Here is a 26,429-nt window from a genome sequence, read left to right as displayed (position 1 = left end):
CGTCCCTTGTCATGTGATATGTGGAAGAGAAGGCCGTCCCTTGTCATGTGATATATAGAAGAGAAGGCCGTCCCTTGTCATGTGATATGTAGAAGAGAAGGCCGTCCCTTGTCATGTGATATGTAGAAGAGAAGGCCGTCCCTTGTCATGTGATATGTAGAAGAGAAGGCCGTCCCTTGTCATGTGATATGTGGAAGAGAAGGCCGTCCCTTGCCATGTGATATGTAGAAGAGAAGGCCGTCCCTTGTCATGTGATATGTGGAAGAGAAGGCCGTCCCTTGTCATGTGATATGTAGAAGAGAAGGCCGTCCCTTGTCATGTGATATGTAGAAGAGAAGGCCGTCCCTTGTCATTTGATATGTAGAAGAGAAGGCCGTCCCTTGTCATGTGATATGTAGAAGAGAAGGCCGTCCCTTGTCATGTGATATGTAGAAGAGAAGGCCGTCCCTTGTCATGTGATATGTAGTAGAGAAGTCCCTTGTCATGTGATATGTAGAAGAGAAGGCCGTCCCTTGTCATGTGATAAGTAGAAGAGAAGGCCGTCCCTTGTCATGTGATATGTAGAAGAGAAGGCCGTCCCTTGTCATGTGATATGTAGAAGAGAAGGCCGTCCCTTGTCATGTGATATGTAGAAGAGAAGGCCGTCCCTTGTCATGTGATATGTAGAAGAGAAGGCCGTCCCTTGTCATGTGATATGTAGAAGAGAAGGCCGTCCCTTGTCATGTGATATGTAGAAGAGAAGGCCGTCCCTTGTCATGTGATATGTAGAAGAGAAGGCCGTCCCTTGTCATGTGATATGTAGAAGAGAAGGCCCTTGTCATGTGATATGTAGAAGAGAAGACCGTCCCTTGTCATGTGATATGTAGTAGAGAAGTCCCTTGTCATGTGATATGTAGAAGAGAAGGCCGTCCCTTGTCATGTGATAAGTAGAAGAGAAGGCCGTCCCTTGTCATGTGATAAGTAGAAGAGAAGGCCGTCCCTTGTCATGTGATATGTAAAAGAGAAGGCCGTCCCTTGTCATGTGATATGTAGAAGAGAAGGCCGTCCCTTGTCATGTGATATGTAAAAGAGAAGGCCGTCCCTTGTCATGTGATATGTAGAAGAGAAGGCCGTCCCTTGCCATGTAATATGTAGAAGAGAAGGCCGTCTCTTGTCATGTGATATGTAGAAGAGAAGGCCGTCCCTTGTCATGTGATATGTAGAAGAGAAGGCCGTCCCTTGCCATGTGATATGTAGAAGAGAAGGCCGTCACTTGTCATGTGATATGTAGAAGAGAAGGCCGTCCCTTGTCATGTGATATGTAGAAGAGAAGGCCGTCCCTTGTCATGTGATATGTAGAAGAGAAGGCCGTCCCTTGTCATGTGATATGTAGAAGAGAAGGCCGTCCCTTGTCATGTGATATGTAGAAGAGAAGGCCGTCCCTTGTCATGTGATATGTAGTAGAGAAGGCGGTCCCTTGTCATGTGATATGTAGAAGAGAAGGCGGTCCCTTGTCATGTGATATGTGGAAGAGAAGTCCGTCCCTTGTCATGTGATATGTAGAAGAGAAGGCCGTCCCTTGTCATGTGATATGTAGAAGAGAAGGCCGTCCCTTGTCATGTGATATGTAGAAGAGAAGTCCCTTGTCATGTGATAGGTAGAAGAGAAGGCCGTCCCTTGTCATGTGATATGTAGTAGAGAAGTCCCTTGTCATGTGATATGTAGAAGAGAAGGCCGTCCCTTGTCATGTGATATGTAGAAGAGAAGGCCGTCCCTTGTCATGTGATATGTAGAAGAGAAGGCCGTCCCTTGCCATGTGATATGTAGAAGAGAAGGCCGTCCCTTGTCATGTGATATGTAGAAGAGAAGGCCGTCCCTTGTCATGTGATATGTAGAAGAGAAGGCCGTCCCTTGTCATGTGATATGTAGTAGAGAAGGCCGTCCCTTGTCATGTGATATGTAGAAGAGAAGGCGGTCCCTTGTCATGTGATATGTGGAAGAGAAGTCCGTCCCTTGTCATGTGATATGTGGAAGAGAAGGCCGTCCCTTGTCATGTGATATGTAGAAGAGAAGGCCGTCCCTTGTCATGTGATATGTAGAAGAGAAGGCCGTCCCTTGTCATGTGATATGTAGAAGAGAAGGCCGTCCCTTGTCATGTGATATGTAGAAGAGAAGGCCGTCCCTTGTCATGTGATATGTAGAAGAGAAGGCCGTCCCTTGTCATGTGATATGTAGAAGAGAAGGCCGTCCCTTGTCATGTGATATGTAGAAGAGAAGGCCGTCCCTTGTCATGTGATATGTAAAAGAGAAGGCCGTCCCTTGCCATGTGATATGTAGAAGAGAAGGCCGTCCCTTGTCATGTGATATGTGGAAGAGAAGGCCGTCCCTTGTCATGTGATATGTAGAAGAGAAGGCCGTCCCTTGTCATGTGATATGTGGAAGAGAAGGCCGTCCCTTGTCATGTGATATGTAGAAGAGAAGGCCGTCCCTTGTCATGTGATATGTAGAAGAGAAGGCCGTCCCTTGTCATGTGATATGTAGAAGAGAAGGCCGTCCCTTGTCATGTGATATGTGGAACAGAAGGCCGTCCCTTGTCATGTGATATGTAGAACAGAAGGCCGTCCCTTGTCATGTGATATGTAGAAGAGAAGGCCGTCCCTTGTCATGTGATATGTAGAAGAGAAGGCCGTCCCTTGTCATGTGATATGTAGAATAGAAGGCCGTCACTTGTCATGTGATATGTAGAAGAGAAGGCCGTCCCTTGTCATGTGATATGTGGAAGAGAAGGCCGTCCCTTGTCATGTGATATGTAGTAGAGAAGGCCGTCCCTTGTCATGTGATATGTAGAAGAGAAGGCCGTCCCTTGTCATGTGATATGTAGAAGAGAAGGCTGTCCCTTGTCATGTGATATGTAGAAGAGAAGGCCGTCCCTTGTCATGTGATATGTAGAAGAGAAGGCCGTCCCTTGCCATGTGATATGTAGAAGAGAAGGCGGTCCCTTGCCATGTGATATGTAGAAGAGAAGGCCGTCCCTTGTCATGTGATATGTAGAAGAGAAGGCCGTCCCTTGCCATGTGATATGTAGTAGAGAAGGCCGTCCCTTGTCATGTGATATGTAGAAGAGAAGGCCGTCCCTTGTCATGTGATATGTAGAAGAGAAGGCCGTCCCTTGTCATGTGATATGTAGAAGAGAAGGCCGTCCCTTGTCATGTGATATGTAGTAGAGAAGGTCGTCCCTTGTCATGTGATATGTAGAAGAGAAGGCGGTCCCTTGCCATGTGATATGTAGAAGAGAAGGCCGTCCCTTGTCATGTGATATGTAGAATAGAAGGTCGTCCCTTGTCATGTGATATGTAGAAGAGAAGGCGGTCCCTTGCCATGTGATATGTAGAAGAGAAGGCCGTCCCTTGCCATGTGATATGTAGAAGAGAAGGCGGTCCCTTGTCATGTGATATGTAGAAGAGAAGGCCATCCCTTGTCATGTGATATGTAGAAGAGAAGTCCCTTGTCATGTGATATGTAGAATAGAAGGCCGTCCCTTGTCATGTGATATGTAGAAGAGAAGGCCGTCCCTTGTCATGTGATATGTAGAAGAGAAGGCCGTCCCTTGTCATGTGATATGTAGAAGAGAAGGCCGTCCCTTGTCATGTGATATGTAGAAGAGAAGGCCGTCCCTTGTCATGTGATATGTAGAAGAGAAGGCCGTCACTTGTCATGTGATATGTAGAAGAGAAGGCTGTCCCTTGTCATGTGATATGTAGAAGAGAAGGCCGTCCCTTGCCATGTGATATGTAGAAGAGAAGGCCGTCCCTTGCCATGTGATATGTAGAAGAGAAGGCCGTTCCTTGTCATGTGATATGTAGAAGAGAAGGCCGTCCCATGTCATGTGATATGTAGAAGAGAAGGCCGTCCCTTGTCATGTGATATGTAGAAGAGAAGGCCGTCCCATGTCATGTGATATGTAGAAGAGAAGGCCGTCCCTTGTCATGTGATATGTAGAAGAGAAGGCCGTCCTTTGTCATGTGATATGTAGAAGAGAAGGCCGTCCCTTGTCATGTAATATGTAGTAGAGAAGGCCGTCCCTTGTCATGTGATATGTAGAAGAGAAGGCCGTCCCTTGTCATGTGATATGTAGAAGAGAAGGCCGTCCCTTGTCATGTGATATGTAGAAGAGAAGGTCGTCCCTTGTCATGTGATATGTAGAAGAGAAGACCGTCCCTTGTCATGTGATATGTAGAAGAGAAGGATGGGGTTTGGCCTGAAACATGTTAGCCTGTTCTGTTTCGTAGTGTGGGGCCGTTTCCCTGGATTGGTTCTCACTTAGAAGGGGTGTGTCCTGCTACACTGAAGACAAATATTCTAAACCTATGTTGTGTGGGTCAAGCTCTCCCCTGAATGGTATTATTATAAGAAAAGATCTTACCTATTCCTTTGCCATACTTGGCGCTGTGCGTCCATCCCGTAGCTTCTGTAAATCCAAGATGGCGGCAGAGGATATGGGCGTTCTCCATGGTGAAGTCATCATCACATATTGTACCCCATTCCTGGTTATAGAAGACTTCTATCCGACCTTCGTTGTGTTTGCGAGGAAATCCAGCCAGGCGGAATTTGAGGCCACTGTTTGGATTTGGGTGGCTGGCGGGTGGCGTTGTCTGTTGTGTCCATCCTGGAACTATTGCTGATAATGTGCAGAGCACCCATAGACTGGCAGATAAATCAGACATGATACCGGAACTGCGGACCCCGGAACTGCGGACCCCGGAACTGCGGACCCTGGAACTGCGGACACAGAATAAACCGGTTAGTGACCAGAATCTCTTATCAGCCTTCGGAGAGATGAGATAAGGAGCTCCTCACTACCCTCTAGATAAATCTGAAGAGAACATTATGGCCGCTGATGTCTATGGGGGGGGGCGAAGAGCGTCCATCTTAGACCTCATATAGCTGTAATGTGGCAGGATCTGGGGAAAGAACATTTGGTAGAATATTGTCTACCAAATATGTGACCGTTAATTATACTTCCATCAGGCAGAGGATTGAGGCCTTCACACCCAGGGCCGGCGCTAGCGCAAGGCAACATGGGCACTTGCCTTATGGAGCCAGGGAACACGGGGGAAATCGACCGGTCCGTGACAGTCGCCCGATCATAGACAGAGTGTGTGTGGTGTGGGCTGGCGCTGCGGGCGGCATCTGAAGGACAAGTCCCCGCAGTGGCGCTGACCTGTACAGTCTCACTGTCTCGTTCTTGGCTACGCGGTACCTACATCCTACGTCAGTGAGTCACATAAGTGGCCCCGCCCCTGGCCGCTCAGCCGCATGATGTGAAGGAGCGAGGCTGCAGGAGGCGGAGCAACAGACGGACCGAACCCGCACCAGCAGGCAGTGCAGCGTCATCCTGGAGGCGACGGCGACCTGTTGAGGGACTCGGGACGGGAGCCGCCCGGTGCACAGATTGGTGTTCAGAAACAGGTAAGGGGGACCGACCTGTATTAAAGTTTCCTGATTAAAGGCGGCAAAATGCACCTTCGCCTGAGTTGGCAAAAATCGGCCCTTTTCATACGAGATGCAGATCTCAGAGAAAAAACCAAGACCTCTATTCCTCTGGAAAGACATGAAGCCAGGGAGAGGGAATCAGGACAGGCAGCGGTGAGGGACGGAGTACAGGCAGATAAGAGAGAAGAATAGGGAGAGAGAGCAGGTAAAGACAAGAGGAGCAAGATGGAGATACAGAATGGAGGTGGAGAAGGAAGATGAAAGGTGGAGCTAAAGGATGAAGGTGGAGATGCATACGTGGAAGATAAATGGTTGAGAAGGAAGATGGAGATAAAGAATGAAGGCGGAGAAGGAAGATGGAGATAAAGAATGAAAGCGGAGAAGGAAGATGGAGATACAGAAGGAAGGCGGAGAAGGAAGATGGAGATACAGAAGGAAGGCGGAGAAGGAAGATGGAGATACAGAAGGAAGGCGGAGAAGGAAGATGGAAGATAAATGGTGGAGAAGGAAGATGGAGATACAGAATGAAGGCGGAGAAGGAAGATGGAGATACAGAATGAAGGTGGAGAAGGAAGATGGAGATACAGAATGAAGGTGGAGAAGGAAGATGGAGATACAGAATGAAGGTGGAGAAGGAAGATGGAGATACAGAATGAAGGTGGAGAAGGAAGATGGAGATACAGAATGAAGGTGGAGAAGGAAGATGGAGATACAGAATGAAGGTGGAGAAGGAAGATGGAGATACAGAATGAAGGTGGAGAAGGAAGATGGAGGTACAGAATGAAGGTGGAGAAGGATACGTGGAAGGTACCTGGTGTAGAAGGAAGATGGAAGATGGAGATACAGAATGAAGGCGGAGAAGGAAGATGGAGATACAGAATGAAGGTGGAGAAGGATACATGGAAGGTACCTGGTGGAGAAGGAAGATGGAGATATAGAATGAAGGTGGAGAAGGAAGATGGAGATACAGAATGAAGGCGGTAAAGGAAGATGGAAGGTCGAGATAAAGAATAAAGGTGGAGAAGGAAGATGGAAGATAAATGGTGGAGAAGGAAGATGGAGATACAGAATGAAGGTGGAGAAGGATACATGGAAGGTACCTGGTGGAGAAGGAAGATGGAAGATGGAGATACAGAATGAAGGTGGAAAAGGAAGATGGAAGATAAATGGTGGAGAAGGATACATGGAAGGTACCTGGTGGAGAAGGAAGATGGAGATACAGAATGAAGGTGGAGAAGGAAGATGGAAGATGGAGATACAGAATGAAGGCGAAGAAGGAAGAGGGAGATACAGAATGAAGGCGGTAAAGGAAGATGGAAGGTCGAGATAAAGAATGAAGGCGGAGAAGGAAGATGGAGATACAGAATGAAGGTGGAGAAGGAAGATGGAGATACAGAATGGAGGTGGAGAAGGAAGATGGAGATACAGAATGAAGGCGGAGAAGGATACATGGAAGATAAATGGTGGAGAAGGAAGAAGGAAGATGGAGATACAGAATGAAGGTGGAGAAGGATACATGGAAGGTACCTGGTGGAGAAGGAAGATGGAGATACAGAATGAAGGTGGAGAAGGATACGTGGAAGGTACCTGGTGTAGAAGGAAGATGGAAGATGGAGATACAGAATGAAGGTGGAGAAGGATACATGGAAGGTACCTGGTGGAGAAGGAAGATGGAGATACAGAATGAAGGTGGAGAAGGATACATGGAAGGTACCTGGTGGAGAAGGAAGATGGAGATACAGAATGAAGGCGGAGAAGGAAGATGGAGATACAGAAGGGGGACAGGCAAAGATAGCGGAAGGCCAATCAGAGACATTCCAAGCCTCGTTGCTTCTCCAGAACCTTCTGCTATTAGACATGTAAATGATTGTTGTGTTTTTTCTAGCACGGTATTAGAGTACAATAGATATAAACTGGAAGTAAATACGGAGATGGAAGAAGATCGGAGATGGAAGAAGATCGGCAGCAGGAACAGAATGATGGCTTCTCCAGCAATGATGTGATTGTTTCCTGGACTCCACACCGGGCCGGCCGTCCAGCTGGAAGAGCAATTTCCTTTCAACAAGTCGTATAAAACCTCGGCTCCGCTCCCAGCTCATGGACACACCAGATTTACATGAACTCTGATCTACCTGGGGTGAGATTGGTGGGAGGTCTCCCCATGTGGGCGGATGTTGGGGGGTGATATGTAGGGGGACACACAAGGATTGGGACGTTCTCCCTCTGTATTATATATGTCTGGACTACACAGAGTTCATGTTCCAGCCAGTCAGACAGAACTTAATGTTCCCACAGGACTCAGCAAGGAAAGGATTCCAGGAATTCCAGAATATTCATCACTCCAACCAACAACTACTCCACAAATCACTGAGAGGGTTCTGGGGTCACATACAGGAGCCACAATCACACTGATCGCCCCTTATGGTCTCCACAAATCATTACCCAGACACAAGGCCAGACACGGGGCCAGACACGGGGCCAGACACGGGGCCAGACACGAGGCCAGACACGAGGCCAGACACGGGGCCAGACACGGGGCCAGACACGGGGCCAGACACGAGGCCAAGACACGGGCCAGACACGGGGCCAGACACAAGGCCAGACACAAGGCCAGACACAAGGCCAGACACAAGGCCAGACACGGGACCAGACACGGGGCCAGACACGGGGCCAGACACGAGGCCAGACACGGGGCCAGACACGGGGCCAGACACGAGGCCAGACACGGGGCCAGACACGGGGCCAGACACGGGGCCAGACACGGGGCCAGACACGAGGCCAGACACGGGGCCAGACACGGGGCCAGACACGGGGCCAGACACGAGGCCAAGACACGGGCCAGACACGGGGCCAGACACAAGGCCAGACACAAGGCCAGACACAAGGCCAGACACGGGGCCAGACACGGGACCAGACACGGGGCCAGACACGAGGCCAGACACGGGGCCAGACACGGGGCCAGACACGAGGCCAGACACGGGGCCAGACACGGGGCCAGACACGGGGCCAGACACGGGGCCAGACACGAGGCCAGACACGGGGCCAGACACGGGGCCAGACACGGGGCCAGACACAGAGCCAGACACGAGGCCAGACACGGGGCCAGACACGGGGCCAGACACGGGGCCAGACACGAGGCCAAGACACGGGCCAGACACGGGGCCAGACACGGGGCCAGACACAAGGCCAGACACGGAGCCAGACACGAGGCCAGACACGGGGCCAGACACGGGGCCAGACACGGGGCCAGACACGAGGCCAAGACACGGGCCAGACACGGGGCCAGACACAGAGCCAGACACGGAGCCAGACACGAGGCCAGACACGGGGCCAGACACGGGGCCAGACACGAGGCCAAGACACGGGCCAGACACGGGGCCAGACACGGGGCCAGACACGGGGCCAGACACGGGGCCAGACACAAGGCCAGACACGGGGCCAGACACGGGCCAGACACAAGGCCAAGACACGGGCCAGACACGGGGCCAGACACGAGGCCAGATACGGGGCCAGACACGAGGCCAGACACAAGGCCAGACACAAGGCCAGACACGGGGCCAGACACGAGGCCAGACACGAGGCCAGACACGGGGCCAGACACGGGGCAACACACAGGACTAGATTAGATTAGATTAGAGGGGTAATATTAGACAGTACAGGATGGGGACAAGGATTAGAGGGGTAAGATTAGACAGTAGAGGATGGGGACAAGGATTAGAGGGGTAAGATTAGACAGTACAGGCTGGGGACAAGGATTAGAGGGGTAAGATTAGACAGTACAGGACGGGGATAAGGATTAGAGGGGTAAGGTTGGACAGCACAGGACGGGGACAAGGATTAGAGGGGTAAGATTAGACAGTACAGGCCGGGGACAAGGATTAGAGGGGTAAGATTAGACAGTACAGGCCGGAGATAAGGAATAGAGGGATAAGATTAGACAGTACAGGCCGGGGACAAGGATTAGAGGGGTAAGATTAGACAGTAGAAGACAGGGACAAGGATTAGAGGGGTAAGATTAGACAGTACAGGATGGGGACAAGGATTAGAGGAGTAAGATTAGACAGTACAGGACGGAGACAAGGATTAGAGGGGTAAGATTAGACAGTAGAGGATGGGGACAAGGATTAGAGGGGTAAGATTAGACAGTAGAGGATGGGGACAAGGATTAGAGGGGTAAGATTAGACAGTAGAGGATGGGGACAAGGATTAGAGGGGTAAGACTAGACAGTACAGGACGGAGATAAGGATTAGAGGGGTAAGATTAGACAGTAGAGGATGGGGACAAGGATTAGAGGGGTAAGATTAGACAGTAGAGGATGGGGACAAGGATTAGAGGGGTAAGATTAGACAGTAGAGGATGGGGACAAGGATTAGAGGGGTAAGACTAGACAGTAGAAGACAGGGACAAGGATTAGAGGGGTAAGATTAGACAGCACAGGACGGGGACAAGGATTAGAGGGGTAAGATTAGACAGTAGAGGATGGGGACAAGGATTAGAAGGGTAAGATTAGACAGTACAGGACGGGGACAAGGATTAGAGGGGTAAGATTAGACAGTAGAGGATGGGGACAAGGATTAGAGGGGTAAGATTAGACAGTAGAGGATGGGGACAAGGATTAGAGGGGTAAGATTAGACAGTACAGGCCGGGGACAAGGATTAGAGGGGTAATATTAGACAGTACAGGCCGGGGACAAGGATTAGAGGGGTAAGATTAGACAGTAGAGGATGGGGACAAGGATTAGAGGGGTAAGATTAGACAGTAGAGGATGGGGACAAGGATTAGAGGGGTAAGATTAGACAGTAGAGGGATGGGGACAAGGATTAGAGGGGTAAGATTAGACAGTACAGGACGGGGACAAGGATTAGAGGGTTAAGATTAGACAGTAGAAGACAGCGACAAGTATTAGAGGGGTAAGATTAGACAGTACAGGACGGAGATAAGGATTAGAGGGGTAATATTAGACAGTACAGGACGGGGACAAGGATTAGAGGGGTAAGATTAGACAGTAGAGGACGGAGATAAGGATTAGAGGGGTAAGATTAGACAGTAGAAGACAGGGACAAGGATTAGAGGGGTAAGATTAGACAGTAGAAGACAGGGACAAGGATTAGAGGGGTAAGGTTGGACAGCACAGGATGGGGAATATTTTGAGGCCTTTTACAAAGCTCGGGTTGCTCGGGGTCAGCATGCGGCAGGAATGTCGGGGAGTTTCCAGGGATAGACGGGAAGGTGAGCCAGTAATGTTACAGACGGAAGTCGCCTGGCCAGAGACAACAGTGGAAGAACGTTGGTTTTTCCATTCGGTGCCGGCCAGGCGGTATAGATGAGCCATTCATAGGATAATCGGTCTGTATACAGACTCCACTGTTTATCCAAGTGCGGTAAATGCTCGCCGTTCACATTCCATGATCTAAATTCCATGAGGAACCAGGCAGAGTCCCAACATCATGACATGGAGGATTATTAGGATTTTGTGGAGCTGATTGCGATGGAAGGTTTTCCGCTCACCCAGCTGTGCGCAGATGAGGGACACAGTCCATGGGATTGTGCGGATCGGAGGAGAGCCCCCCGCCCCTCCAATGTATAAATCAGGAAATAGAAATGTCCGGAATCATTCAGAGGAACACGAGTACAGAGTGATGACATCATGACTATTATATAATATCTCTCCTAATTCACTCGATGGATCCAATCTCCTTCACCCACATCTGATCGGCGTTAGCATTGTGGGCTCCGGCATTCGGCACGACAACATCAAATTTCTGCTTCACAGATGTGAGATAATGAGAAACGTACAAGATTCCGATTCTGTGTTCTCAACTCATCCATCAATATATCACCTCTGTCCATTCATCCCCTGACCTGGGCCAGATGATTTCTGAAGACCGGAACCAACCACGGACCCAACACCAGGACCAACCACGGACCCAACACCAGAACCAACCACGGACCCAACACCAGAACCAACCATGGCAGACCCAACACCAGAACCAACCATGGCAGACCCAACACCAGAACCAACCATGGCAGACCCAACACCAGAACCAACCATGGCAGACCCAACACCAGGACAAACCATGGCAGACCCAACACCAGAACCAACCATGGCAGACCCAACACCAGGACAAACCATGGCAGACCCAACACCAGGACAAACCATGGCAGACCCAACACCAGAACCAACCACGGACCCAACACCAGAACCAACCATGGACCCAACACCAGAACCAACCATGGCAGACCCAACACCAGAACCAACCATGGCAGACCCAACACCAGAACCAACCATGGCAGACCCAACACCAGAACCAACCATGGCAGACCCAACACCAGGACAAACCATGGCAGACCCAACACCAGAACCAACCATGGCAGACCCAACACCATGACCAACCATGGCAGACCCAACACCAGAACCAACCATGGCAGACCTAACACCAGGACCAACCATGGCAGGCCCAACACCAGGACCAACAATGGCAGACCCAACACCAGGACTAACCATGGCAGACCCAACACCAGAACCAACCATGGCAGACCCAACAGCAGAACCAACCATGGCAGACCCAACACCAGGACAAACCATGGCAGACCCAACACCAGGACCAACCATGACAGACCCAATACCAGGACCAACCATGACAGACCCAACACCAGAACCAACCATGGCAGACCCAACACCAGGACCAACCATGGCAGACCCAACACCAGAACCAACCATGGCAGACCCAACACCAGAACCAACCATGGCAGACCCAACAGCAGAACCAACCATGGCAGACCCAACACCAGAACCAACCATGGCAGACCCAACACCAGAACCAACCACGGCAGACCCAACACCAGGACAAACCATGGCAGACCTAACACCAGGACCAACCATGGCAGACCCAACACCAGGACCAACAATGGCAGACCCAACACCAGGACTAACCATGGCAGACCCAACACCAGAACCAACCATGGCAGACCCAACAGCAGAACCAACCATGGCAGACCCAACACCAGGACAAACCATGGCAGACCCAACACCAGGACCAACCATGACAGACCCAATACCAGGACCAACCATGACAGACCCAACACCAGAACCAACCATGGCAGACCCAACACCAGGACCAACCATGGCAGACCCAACACCAGAACCAACCATGGCAGACCCAACACCAGAACCAACCATGGCAGACCCAACAGCAGAACCAACCATGGCAAACCCAACACCAGAACCAACCATGGCAGACCCAACACCAGAACCAACCACGGCAGACCCAACACCAGGACAAACCATGGCACACCCAACACCAGGACCAACCATGGCAGACCCAACACCAGGACAAACCATGGCACACCCAACACCAGGACCACACAGGACCTCCGACATAACACGTGGACCTGAACTAAAACAGTGAAGATTGGCTACCTGATCCCCGAATATATAGAGCTGGTAATTGTGACGAAAAAATGGCCTTTTATCTACAATTACTCCTGAAAACTAGCAGCATGTTTCCTATGTATGGACTAGGGATGAGCCCAACCCCCCCCCCCTGGTCTAGGTTCGCAGCAGAACATGTGAACACCATTAAAGTCTATGGGGGACGAACATGAAAAATTTAAAGTGCTCATTTTAAAGGCTAATATACAAGTTGTTGCCATAAAAAGTGTTTGGGGACCCGGGTCCTGCCCCAGGGGAGTGTTTGAGGACCCGGGTCCTGCCCCAGGGGAGTGTTTGAGGACCCGGGTCCTGCCCCAGGGGAGTGTTTGGGGACCCGGGTCCTGCCCCAGGGGAGTGTTTGGGGACCCGGGTCCTGCCCCAGGGGAGTGTTTGGGGACCCGGGTCCTGCCCCAGGGGAGTGTTTGGGGACCCGGGTCCTGCACCAGGGGAGTGTTTGGGGACCCAGGTCCTGCCCAAGGGGAGTGTTTGGGGACCCGGGTCCTGCCCCAGGGGAGTGTTTGGGGACCCGGGTCCTGCCCAAGGGGAGTGTTTGGGGACCCGGGTCCTGCCCCAGGGGAGTGTTTGGGGACCCGGGTCCTGCACCAGGGGAGTGTTTGGGGACCCGGGTCCTGCCCCAGGGGAGTGTTTGGGGACCCGGGTCCTGCCCCAGGGGAGTGTTTGGGGACCCGGGTCCTGCCCCAGGGGAGTGTTTGGGGACCCGGGTCCTGCACCAGGGGAGTGTTTGGGGACCCAGGTCATGCCCCAGGGGAGTGTTTGGGGACCTGGGTCCTGCCCCAGGGGAGTGTTTGGGGACCCGGGTCCTGCCCCAGGTGAGTGTTTGGGGACCCGGGTCCTGCCCCAGGTGAGTGTTTGGGGACCCGGGTCCTGCCCCAGGGGGAGTGTTTGGGGACCCGGAGTCCTGTCCCAGGGGACATGTATCAGTCCAATTTTTTTTTTTTTAAACGGTCGTTTTTTCGGGAGCAGTGATTTTAATAATGCTTAAAGTGAAACAATAAAAGTGAAATATTCCTTTAAATTTCATACCTGGGGGGTGTCTATAGTATGCCTGTAAAGTAGCGCATGTTTCCCATGTTTAGAACTGTCTCTGCATAAAGTGTAATTTCTAAAGGAAAAAAAGTCATTTAAAATCACTCGCATTCATTCATGAATTGTCAGGTCCCGGCAATACACATAAAAGTAAAAAAAAAAGTGAAAAAAACGGCATCGCCCCCCCCCCCCCCAGTCTATTACCAGGCCCTTTGGGTCTGATATGAATATTAAGGGAAACACCGAACGAAAAAAAAAAAATGGCGTGACGGAGGTCCCCCAAAATTCCATACCAGGCCCTTCAGGTCTGGTATGGATATTAAGGGGAACCCGGCGCCAATTAAAAAAAATTACGCAAGGGTCCCCCCAAAATCCATACCAGACCCTTATCCGAGCATGCAACCTGGCCGGCCGCAGGAAAAGAGGGGAGATGAGAGAGCGCCATGTCCATGTTGATGGGGGACGAGGGCCTCAACCCCACAACCCTTGCCTGGTGGTTGTATGCGGGCGGGGGGCTTATCGGAATCTGGAAACCCCCTTTAACAAGTTGAACCCCAGATCCCGGCCCCCCCATGTGAATTGGTAACGGGGTACATTGTACCCCTACCATTTCAGCAAAAAAACTGTCAAAAATGATAAAGAAAGACAGGAGCCAGCTTGGGACAAGTCCTGCGGCCTGCAAGGTTGCGTGCTCGGATAAGGGCCTGGTATGGAATTTGGGGGACCCCCCCATGCAATAATTTTTTCAATTTTGGTTCAGGGTTCCCCTTAATATTCATACCAGACCCAAAGGGCCTGGTAATGGACTGGGGGGGAACCCATGCCATTTTTTTCAATGACTTGTATCTGTATTGGCGGGACCGACAATTCATGAATTGTAGTTTTAAATGACTTTTTTTCCTTTAGAAATGTCATTTTGTGCAGGGACAGTTCTAAGTACGGGAAACATGCGAAACTTTACAGACATACTATAGACTCCCCCAGGTACGAAATTTAAAGGAATATTTCACTTTTATTGTTTCACTTTACGCATTATTAAAATCACTGCTCCCGAAAAAACACACCCCTGGGGCAGGACCCGGGTCCCCAAACACTCCCCTGGGGCAGGACCCGGGTGCCCAAACACTCCCCTGGGCAGGACCCGGGTCCCCAAACACTTCCCCTGGGGCAGGACCCGGGTCCCCAAACAGTCCCCCTGGGGCAGGACCCAGGTTCCCAAACACTCCCCCTGGCGCAGGACCCGGGTCCCCAAACACTCCCCTGGGGCAGGACCCGGGTCCCCAAACACTCCCCCTGGGGCAGGACCCGGGTCCCCAAACACTCTCCCTGGGGCAGGACCCAGGTCTCCAAACACTCCCCTGGGACAGGACCCGGGTCCCCAAACACTCTCCCTGGGGCAGGACCCGGGTTCCCAAACACTCCCCCTGGCGCAGGACCCGGGTTCCCAAACACTCCCCCTGGCGCAGGACCCGGGTCCCCAGACACTCCCCTGGGGCAGGACCCGGGTCCCCAAACACTCCCCTGGGGCAGGACCCGGGTCCCCAAACACTCCCCCTGGGGCAGGACCCGGGTTCCCAAACACACCCCTGGGACAGGACCCGGGTCCCCAAACACTCTCCCTGGGGCAGGACCCAGGTCTCCAAACACTCCCCTGGGACAGGACCCGGGTCCCCAAACACTCTCCCTGGGGCAGGACCCAGGTCCCCAAACACACCCCTGGGGCAGGACCCGGGTCCCCAAACACTCCCCTGGGGCAGGACCCGGGTCCCCAAACACTCCCCCTGGGGCAGGACCCGGGTCCCCAAACACTCCCCTGGGACAGGACCCGGGTCCCCAAACACTCCCCCTGGGACAGGACCCGGGTCCCCAAACACTCCCCTGGGGCAGGACCCGGGTCCCCAAACACTCCCCTGGGGCAGTACCCGGGTCCCCAAACACTTTTTATGACAATAACTTGCATATTAACCTTTCAAATGAGCACTTTTGATTTCTCCCATAGACTTTTAAAGGGTGTCCTGCGACTTTCGAATTGGCTGCGAACACCCCAAATTGTTCGCTATTCAGCGAAACACCCGATGTTCGAGTCATTCGACTTGAACATGTATATCTGCAGTGTGAGATCACCTAAGAATTGAAGTGAGATTTGGGGATGCCACTACTGTGCTGCCCACTGTTTTCCTTGCTGAAGAGGAAGCCGTACCTGAGAATCTGTAGTGCAAGAATCTCCCTTCTTCATCCATTCTGTAGATCTATACTTCCTACACCTCTGTAATTACCCCCCCCCCTCATGGCAGAGAAAAAGAAACTCCTCTACAGTCCCGTCCTCATACCCTTCATAGGAGATAGTAGAGAAACTCCTTATACCCAAATGGAGATCAGAAGACAGTGTGGTCCATGCTGTGAGATAAGGAGAAGGGAGGAGACCTCTGACCAGACATCGGAGATCAGAAGACAGTGTGGTCCATGGTGTGGGATGAGGAGAAGGGAGGAGACCTCTGACCAGACACTGGAGATCAGAAGACAGTGTGGTCCATGGTGTGAGATGAGGAGAAGGGGGAGACCTCTGAGCAGACACCGGAGATCAGAAGACAGTGTGGTCCATGGTGTGGGATGGGAAGAAGGGAGAAGACCTCTGAGCAGACACCGGAGATCAGAAGACAGTGTGGTCCATGGTGTGGGATGGGAAGAAGGGAGGAGACCTCTGAGCACAGAATGGAGATCAGAAGACAGTGTGGTCCATGGTGTGGGATGAGGAGAAGGGAGGAGACCTCTGACCAGACACCGGAGATCAGAAGACAGTGTGGTCCATGGTGTGGGATGAGGAGAAGGGAGGAGACCTCTGACCAGACACTGGAGATCAGAAGACAGTGTGGTCCATGGTGTGGGATGAGGAGAAGGGAGGAGACCTCTGACCAGACACTGGAGATCAGAAGACAGTGTGGTCCATGGTGTGGGATGGGAAGAAGGGAGAAGACCTCTGACCAGACACCGGAGATCAGAAGACAGTGTGGTCCATGGTGTGGGATGAGGAGAAGGGAGAAGACCTCTGAGCACAGAATGGAGATCAGAAGACAGTGTGGTCCATGGTGTGAGATGAGGAGAAGGGAGGAGACCTCTGAGCAGAGAATGGAGATCATAAGACAGTGTGGTCCATGGTGTGGGATGGGAAGAAGGGAGGAGACCTCTGAGCACAGAATGGAGATCAGAAGACAGTGTGGTCCATGGTGTGAGATGAGGAGAAGGGAGGAGACCTCTGAGCAGAGAATGGAGATCATAAGACAGTGTGGTCCATGGTGTGGGATGGGAAGAAGGGAGGAGACCTCTGAGCACAGAATGGAGATCAGAAGACAGTGTGGTCCATGGTGTGGGATGGGAAGAAGGGAGGAGACCTCTGAGCACAGAATGGAGATCAGAAGACAGTGTGGTCCATGGTGTGGGATGGGAAGAAGGGAGGAGACCTCTGACCAGACACTGGAGATCAGAAGACAGTGTGGTCCATGGTGTGGGATGGGAAGAAGGGAGGAGACCTCTGACCAGACATCGGAGATCAGAAGACAGTGTGGTCCATGGTGTGGGATGGGAAGAAGGGAGGAGACCTCTGACCAGACACCGGAGATCAGAAGACAGTGTGGTCCATGGTGTGGGATGGGAAGAAGGGAGGAGACCTCTGACCAGACATCGGAGATCAGAAGACAGTGTGGTCCATGGTGTGGGATGAGAAGAAGGGACGACACCTCTGACCAGACATCGGAGATCAGAAGACAGTGTGGTCCATGGTGTGGGATGGGAAGAAGGGAGGAGACCTCTGACCAGACACCGGAGATCAGAAGACAGTGTGGTCCATGGTGTGGGATGGGAAGAAGGGAGGAGACCTCTGACCAGACATCGGAGATCAGAAGACAGTGTGGTCCATGGTGTGGGATGGGAAGAAGGGAGGAGACCTCTGACCAGACATCGGAGATCAGAAGACAGTGTGGTCCATGGTGTGGGATGGGAAGAAGGGAGGAGACCTCTGACCAGACACCGGAGATCAGAAGACAGTGTGGTCCATGGTGTGGGATGAGGAGAAGGGAGGAGACCTCTGAGCAGAGAATGGAGATCAGAAGACAGTGTGGTCCATGGTGTGGGATGAGGAGTGTAACGGACACATGCATGCTGCAGAGACAGTTATAATCTTCGTGCAGGGGGACTACAAGGAACTGCATGGCTTGTCACAAGTGGATGTACCACAGTGTATTCTGAGCTCAAAGGGTTAATTGGACAAGTTTCTTTTCATTGTTGAATGCTAATGTTCCCTTCGCATAGATAATGAACTCTCTTTTGTGTGCAGGTAAACAGCCCCCCTGTGAGGTGTATGCTGATGGGGATTATGTGTGAGTGATAATTGTTTTAAAGGTTAATTGAATTCTATGTGCCTGGCCAGGAAATGTTAAGTGGGGTGAGGTGCCGAAGCGGCTAGAAACTGGCCAAGTGATTAATTCAAGGAGATGTCATTGTTCTTGTAACAGTTGTAAGCAGATATAAGCAGGTGAAATATGCCAAATAAAGTCAGTCTACTTGACCCTTCAAACGTAGCACGTCTCGTTTCTTGGAAGGGCGTTCGATGGGATATACCGGCGGTACCTGCATATCGCAGCTTGCCAGGGAAAAGGACGTCTCAAACGGCTGAGACCCTCACACCAGCGGGTAGCCGTTACAAGGAGAAGGGAGAAGACCTCTGAGCACAGAATGGAGATCAGAAGACAGTGTGGTCCATGGTGTGGGATGGGAAGAAGGGAGGAGACCTCTGAGCACAGAATGGAGATCAGAAGACAGTGTGGTCCATGGTGTGAGATGAGGAGAAGGGAGGAGACCTCTGACCAGACACCGGAGATCAGAAGACAGTGTGGTCCATGGTGTGGGATGAGGAGAAGGGAGGAGACCTCTGACCAGACACTGGAGATCAGAAGACAGTGTGGTCCATGGTGTGGCATGGGAAGAAGGGAGGAGACCTCTGAGCAGAGAATGGAGATCAGAAGACAGTGTGGTCCATGGTGTGGGATGGGAAGAAGGGAGAAGATCTCTGACTAGACACCGGAGATCAGAAGACAGTGTGGTCCATGGTGTGGGATGAGGAGAAGGGAGGAGACCTCTGATCAGATAATGGAGATCAGAAGACAGTGTGGTCCATGGTGTGGGATGAGGAGAAGGGAGGAGACCTCTGAGCACAGAATGGAGATCAGAAGACAGTGTGGTCCATGGTGTGGGATGAGGAGAAGGGAGGAGACCTCTGAGCAGAGAATGGAGATCAGAAGACAGTGTGGTCCATGGTGTGGGATGGGAAGAAGGGAGGAGACCTCTGACCAGACACTGGAGATCAGAAGACAGTGTGGTCCATGGTGTGGGATGAGAAGAAGGGAGGAGACCTCTGACCAGACACTGGAGATCAGAAGACAGTGTGGTCCATGGTGTGGGATGAGAAGAAGGGAGAAGACCTCTGACCAGACACCGGAGATCAGAAGACAGTGTGGTCCATGGTGTGGGATGAGAAGAAGGGAGAAGACCTCTGAGCTTAGAATGGAGATCAGAAGACAGTGTGGTCCATGGTGTGGGATGAGAAGAAGGGAGAAGACCTCTGACCAGACACTGGAGATCAGAAGACAGTGTGGTCCATGGTGTGGGATGGGAAGAAGGGAGGAGACCTCTGAGCAGAGAATGGAGATCAGAAGACAGTGTGGTCCATGGTGTGGGATGGGAAGAAGGGAGGAGACCTCTGACCAGACACTGGAGATCAGAAGACAGTGTGGTCCATGGTGTGGGATGAGAAGAAGGGAGGAGACCTCTGACCAGACACTGGAGATCAGAAGACAGTGTGGTCCATGGTGTGGGATGAGAAGAAGGGAGAAGACCTCTGACCAGACACCGGAGATCAGAAGACAGTGTGGTCCATGGTGTGGGATGAGAAGAAGGGAGAAGACCTCTGAGCATAGAATGGAGATCAAAGGACAGTGTGGTCCATGGTGTGGGATGAGAAGAAGGGAGGAGACCTCTGACCAGACACTGGAGATCAGAAGACAGTGTGGTCCATGGTGTGGGATGAGAAGAAGGGAGAAGACCTCTGACCAGACACCGGAGATCAGAAGACAGTGTGGTCCATGGTGTGGGATGAGAAGAAGGGAGAAGACCTCTGAGCATAGAATGGAGATCAGAAGACAGTGTGGTCCATGGTGTGGGATGGGAAGAAGGGAGAAGACCTCTGAGCATAGAATGGAGATCAGAAGACAGTGTGGTCCATGGTGTGGGATGAGAAGAAGGGAGAAGACCTCTGACCAGACACCGGAGATCAGAAGACATTGTGGTCCATGGTGTGGGATGGGAAGAGACCTCTGAGCAGACACCGGAGATCAGAAGACAGTGTGGTCCATGGTGTGGGATGAGGAGAAGGGAGGAGACCTCTGAGCAGAGAATGGGGATCAGAAGACAGTGTGGTCCATGGACGCCAGTATCCGCCCTGGAGACCTGGTTCATGGAGGCGGCATTCACCCTCGGAGTCTGACACCAAGATCTTCCTCTATGTGTGTACAGAGCACTAAATCCTGTCCCGTCTCTTGCGTGTCATGAATGTGTACCGACCACTAAATCACGTCTATTTTCAGCCGTCAGGGGCCTGACCCCGAAGCTCCCATCTGTGGAAGATTTAACGCTGTGCAATCACATAGTCCTAGAGGCAGGAATGTGGGGGACGCAGTCCCGGCACCTCTAGGACTGAGTGTAATGGAGAGGGGTGCTGTAGGGTCTGTAGATGGTGGGGGCTGGGGCTCTATTGTCGCTGGAGGGGGGGGAATGTTGTTGCTGGGGAGGTCTATTGTTTATGGCAGGGGATCTATGGTTGCTGGGGGTTGGGTCTTATATTGTTGGGGGGTCAGTTGTTGCTGGTAGGGATCTACTATTTGAGACCCAACCCAGACCAGAGCACCTATCAGAACCAATATGGCCGAAGGGAAGCCAATATCACCACCAGATGGAGGATGGGAAGTTTGCTGGAGCGGCTCCACAGACCCTCATTGGTGGATATTTTCCATGAGAACAAATATATAATAATGAGCCAGACTCACTGAGGACACCGCGAGACGTAGGAAGGTCTTCTAATGCTCCACATATAACGACATTCTTCTTTGTTCTCCACCCTACAGAATATCAACTCAAAATCACATTTATAAAGAATTGGGAACTCAGCACAGGGATGGTGGGAACCCCTCATAATGGGCACAGCGGGTGTACAGACCCGGGAACTCAGCACAGGGATGGTGGGAACCCCTCATAATGGGCACAGCGGGTGTACAGACCCGGGAACTCAGCACAGGGATGGTGGGAACCCCTCATAATGGGGCACAGCGGGTGTACAGACCCAGGAACTCAGCACAAGGATGGTGGGAACCCCTCATAATGGGCACAGCGGGTGTACAGACCCGGGAACTCAGCACAGGGATGGTGAGAACCCCTCATAATGGGCACAGCGGGTGTACAGACCCGGGAACTCAGCACAGGGATGGTGCGAACCCCTCATAATGGGCACAGCGGGTGTACAGACCCAGGAACTCAGCACAAGGATGGTGGGAACCCCTCATATTGGGCACAGCGGGTCATCTCCTCCTCTATCATTCTCTGGGATCTCCATTCGAGTCTCTTCATGTTCAGTAGAAACTTTCCACTCTGCATAGATCACCCCTCTATATACAGTGCTTTGAAAAAGTATTCATACCCCTTGAAATTCCCCACATTTTCTCATGTTACAACCAAAAACGTTTGTATGGCGCCCCCTTTACTCTGATAACTAAAATCTAGAGGAACCAATTGCCTTCAGAAGTCCCCTAATTAGTAAATAGAGTCCCCCTGGGTGTCATGTCATTTCGATATAAATACAGCTGTTCTGTGAAGCCCTCAGAGGTTTGTTAGAGAACCTCAGTGAGCAAACAGCATCATGAAGGCCGAGGAACACACCAGACAGGTCAGGGATAAAGGTGTGGAGAAGTATAAAGCAGGGTTAGGTTATAAGAAGATCTCACGGAGCTTCTGTTCAATCCATCATCGGAAAACGGAAAGAGTATGGCACAACCGCAAACCTACCAAGACATGGCCGTCCACCTAAACTGACCGGGCCGGGCAAGGAGAGCGTTCATCAGAGAAGCAGCCAAGAGGTATCCATGGTAACTCGAGGCAAATCCAAATAAAATACATTTACGTTTTTGGTTGTAACAAAATGTGGGAAATTTCAAGGGGTATGAATACTTTTTCCAAGGCACTGTATATAGAGGGGTATGAATACTTTTTCATGGCACTGTGTATCTGTATCTATATATCACCCCCCATCTATTATAATATATCTATACAGTGTATGTCTCCATCCATCACATGTAGTCTCGGGGTCTTACCTTTATTATCAGAGTGTCTCTTCTTTCCTTCCTCTCCTCCTTCCGTCTTCTTCCTCCTTCTCTTCCCGACTTCTTATCTCTCTTCTCCTCCTTCCCCCTCCTCTGTCCTTTCCACTCTCTCCTCCCTCGCTCTTCTTTTGTCTCTTCCTCTCCTCTGGTCTCAGTACTTTCCCCTCTCTTCTGTCTCTGTCTCTCTCCTCTGTCTCTCTCCTCTGTCTCTCTCCTCTGTCTCTCTCCTCTGTCTCTCTCTCCTCTGTCTCTCTCCTCTGTCTCTCTCCTCTGTCTCTCTCCTCTGTCTTTCTCCTCCTTCAGCCTGGTCCCCTCCTCTGGTCTCAGTACTTTCCCCTCTCTTCTCTCCTCCCTCGCTCTCTTTTCTATCTTTTCCCCTCGTCTGTCTCTGCCTCTCCACGTTTCTCTCTCTTTCTTCCTTCTGCTCTCACCTCTCTCTTTTCTCCGGTCTCTCGCCCTGGTCAGGTCTCCCTCGCTCTCCTCTCCCCCCTCAGTCTCGCCCCTCACTCAGGATATTAAGCAAACAAGCAATGAGTGGGGGGAGGAACTGCCACATACACACACCTAACCAAACACAGCGTACACCTACCCCCCCCCCACCACCACATGTGTCACTGGAGGAGGGGGACACTCACTTTATTCATTCCAGAAAGAGTCAAATCCCAACGCTTGGAGAACTTTCCCATAGTCTACGTGATCTCCGTCACCTATAGAGGGACCATCCGTCCGTAGATCCATGTATCCCCTCCATCCCCTATAGAGGGACTGTCCATCCGTAGATCCATTTATCCCCTCTGTCACCTCTAGAGGGACCATCCATATATAACATCCATCACCTATAGAGGGACCATCCGTCCGTAGATCCATTTATCCCCTCCGTCACCTATAGAGGGACCTTCCGTCCGTAGATCCATTTATCCCCTCCGTCACCTACAGAGGGACCATCCGTATATAACCTCCATCTCCTATAGAGGGATCATCCGTATATAACCTCCATCCCCTATAGAGGGATCATCCATATATAACCTCCATCACCTATAAAGGGGGTGTTTGGTGATAGGGATCAGGTTAAGTTAGGAGGGGGTGAGTTGGAGGTGAAGGGGGTGTTGGGATCAGGGTAGGTTAGGAGGGGGTGAGTTGGAGGTAAAGGGGGTGTTGGGATCAGGGTAGGTTAGGAGGGGGGTGAGTTGAAGGTGAAGGGGGTGTTGGGATCAGGGTAGGTTTGGAGGGGGTGAGTTGGAGGTGAAGGGGGTGTTGGGATCAGGGTAGGTTAGGAGGGGTGAGTTGGAGGTGAAGGGGGTGTTGGGATCAGGGTAGGTTAGGAGGGGGTGAGTTGGAGGTGAAGGGGGTGTTGGGATCAGGGTAGGTTAGGAGGGGGTGAGTTAGAGGTGAAGGGGGTGTTGGGATCAGGGTAGGTTAGGAGGGGGTGAGTTGGAGGTGAAGGGGGTGTGGGATCAGGGTAGGTTAGGAGGGGGTGAGTTGGAGGTGAAGGGGGTGTTGGGATCAGGGTAGGTTAGGAGGGGGTGAGTTGGAGGTGAAGGGGGTGTTGGGATCAGGGTAGGTTAGGAGGGGGTGAGTTGGAGGTGAAGGGGGTGTTGCGATCAGGGTAGGTTAGGAGGGGGTGAGTTGGAGGTGAAGGGGGTGTTGGGGATCATGGTAGGTTAGGAGGGGGTAAGTTGGAGGTGAAAGGGGGTGTTGGGATCAGGGTAGGTTAGGAGGGGGGTGAGTTGAAGGTGAAGGGGGTGTTGGGATCAGGGTAGGTTTGGAGGGGGTGAGTTGGAGGTGAAGGGGGTGTTGGGGATCAGGGTAGGTTAGGAGGGGTGAGTTGGAGGTGAAAGGGGGTGTTGGGATCAGGGTAGGTTAGGAGGGGGGTGAGTTGAAGGTGAAGGGGGTGTTGGGATCAGGGTAGGTTAGGAGGGGGTGAGTTGGAGGTGAAGGGGGTGTTGGGATCAGGGTAGGTTTGGAGGGGGTGAGTTGGAGGTGAAGGGGGTGTTGGGATCAGGGTAGGTTAGGAGGGGGTGAGTTGAAGGTGAAGGGGGTGTTGGGATCAGGGTAGGTTTGGAGGGGGTGAGTTGGAGGTGAAGGGGGTGTTGGGATCAGGGTAGGTTAGGAGGGGGTGAGTTGGAGGTGAAGGGGGTGTTGGGATCAGGGTAGGTTAGGAGGGGTGAGTTGGAGGTGAAGGGGGTGTTGGGATCAGGGTAGGTTAGGAGGGGGGTGAGTTGGAGGTGAAGGGGGTGTTGGGATCAGGGTAGGTTTGGAGGGGGTGAGTTGGAGGTGAAGGGGGTGTTGGGATCAGGGTAGGTTAGGAGGGGGTGAGTTGGAGGTGAAGGGGGTGTTGGGGATCAGGGTAGGTTAGGAGGGGGTGAGTTGGAGGTGAAGGGGGTGTTGGGATCAGGGTAGGTTAGGAGGGGTGAGTTGGAGGTGAAGGGGGTGTTGGGATCAGGGTAGGTTAGGAGGGGTGAGTTGGAGGTGAAGGGGGTGTTGGGATCAGGGTAGGTTAGGAGGGGGGTGAGTTGGAGGTGAAGGGGGTGTTGGGATCAGGGTAGGTTTGGAGGGGGTGAGTTGGAGGTGAAGGGGGTGTTGGGATCAGGGTAGGTTAGGAGGGGGTGAGTTGGAGGTGAAGGGGGTGTTGGGGATCAGGGTAGGTTAGGAGGGGGTGAGTTGGAGGTGAAGGGGGTGTTGGGATCAGGGTAGGTTAGGAGGGGTGAGTTGGAGGTGAAGGGGGTGTTGGGATCAGGGTAGGTTAGGAGGGGTGAGTTGGAGGTGAAGGGGGTGTTGGGATCAGGGTAGGTTAGGAGGGGGGTGAGTTGGAGGTGAAGGGGGTGTTGGGATCAGGGTAGGTTTGGAGGGGGTGAGTTGGAGGTGAAGGGGGTGTTGGGATCAGGGTAGGTTAGGAGGGGGTGAGTTGGAGGTGAAGGGGGTGTTGGGGATCAGGGTAGGTTAGGAGGGGGTGAGTTGGAGGTGAAGGGGGTGTTGGGATCAGGGTAGGTTAGGAGGGGGTGAGTTGGAGGTGAAGGGGGTGTTGGGATCAGGGTATTTTAGGAGGGGTGAGTTGGAGGTGAAGGGGGTGTTGGGATCAAGGTAGGTTAGGAGGGGGTGAGTTGGAGGTGAAGGGGGTGTTGGGATCAGGGTAGGTTAGGAGGGGGTGAGTTGGAGGTGAAAGGGGTGTTAGGATCAGGGTAGGTTAGGAGGGGGTGAGTTGGAGGTGAAGGGGGTGTTGGGATCAGGGTAGGTTAGGAGGGGGTGAGTTGGAGGTGAAGGGGGTGTTGGGGATCAGGGTAGGTTAGGATGGGTGAGTTGGAGGTGAAGGGGGTGTTGGGATCAAGGTAGGTTAGGAGGGGGTGAGTTGGAGGTGAAGGGGGTGTTGGGATCAGGGTAGGTTAGGAGGGGGTGAGTTGGAGGTGAAGGGGGTGTTAGGATCAGGGTAGGTTAGGAGGGGGTGAGTTGGAGGTGAAGGGGGTGTTGGGATCAGGGTAGGTAAGGAGGGGGTAAGTTGGAGATGAAGGGGGTGTTGGGGATCAGGGTAGGTTAGGATGGGTGAGTTGGAGGTGAAGGGGGTGTTGGGATCAGGGTAGGTTTGGGGGGGGTAAGTTGGGGGTGAAGGGGGTGTTGGGATCAGGGTAGGTTAGGAGGGGTGAGTTGGAGGTGAAGGGGGTATTGGGATCAGGGTAGGTTAGGAGGGGTGAGTTGGAGGTGAAGGGGGTGTTGGGATCAGGGTAGGTTTGGAGGGGGTGAGTTGGAGGTGAATGGGGGGGTTAGGATCAGGGTAGGTTAGGAGGGGGTGAGTTGGAGGTGAAGGGGGTGTTGGGATCAGGGTAGGTTAGGAGGGGTGAGTTGGAGGTGAAGGGGGTGTTGGGATCAGGGTAGGTTAGGAGGGGGTGAGTTGGAGGTGAAGGGGGTGTTGGGATCAGGGTAGGTTAGGAGGGGTGAGTTGGAGGTGAAGGGGGTGTTGGGATCAGGGTAGGTTTGGAGGGGGTGAGTTGGAGGTGAAGGGGGGTGTTGGGATCAGGGTAGGTCAGGAGGGGGTGAGTTAGAGGTGAAGGGGGTGTTGGAGAT

General features: G+C 52.3%; 2 protein-coding genes across 7 annotated transcripts in view; one reads left to right on the top strand and one right to left on the bottom strand.

The window, feature by feature from the left end:
- The window catches only part of LOXL3 (lysyl oxidase like 3), a 135,810-nt gene extending 113,405 nt beyond the window's left edge, over nucleotides 1–22,405 (bottom strand). For all 6 annotated transcript variants that reach the window (XM_040334018.1, XM_040334019.1, XM_040334021.1 and 3 more), the window contains exons 1-2: nucleotides 22,365–22,405; nucleotides 4,403–4,743 (exon numbers count right to left, since the gene is read on the bottom strand). In XM_040334018.1, the coding sequence (XP_040189952.1) occupies nucleotides 4,403–4,703 (301 nt within the window). In that variant the 5' untranslated portion in view covers nucleotides 4,704–4,743; nucleotides 22,365–22,405. The remainder of the gene's footprint in view (nucleotides 1–4,402; nucleotides 4,744–22,364) is intronic.
- LOC120921529 (mucin-1-like) lies at nucleotides 7,894–9,093 on the top strand. The gene has a single exon (XM_040334026.1). The coding sequence runs from the start codon at nucleotides 7,894–7,896 to the stop codon at nucleotides 9,091–9,093; it is 1,200 nt and encodes a 399-aa protein (XP_040189960.1).
- Nucleotides 22,406–26,429: the final 4,024 nt, after the last annotated feature.

This window comes from Rana temporaria (genome assembly GCF_905171775.1).
Source record: "Rana temporaria chromosome 1 unlocalized genomic scaffold, aRanTem1.1 chr1e, whole genome shotgun sequence".
Classification (NCBI taxonomy): Eukaryota; Metazoa; Chordata; class Amphibia; order Anura; family Ranidae; genus Rana; species Rana temporaria.
This window is presented reverse-complemented; position numbering and strand designations above follow the sequence as displayed.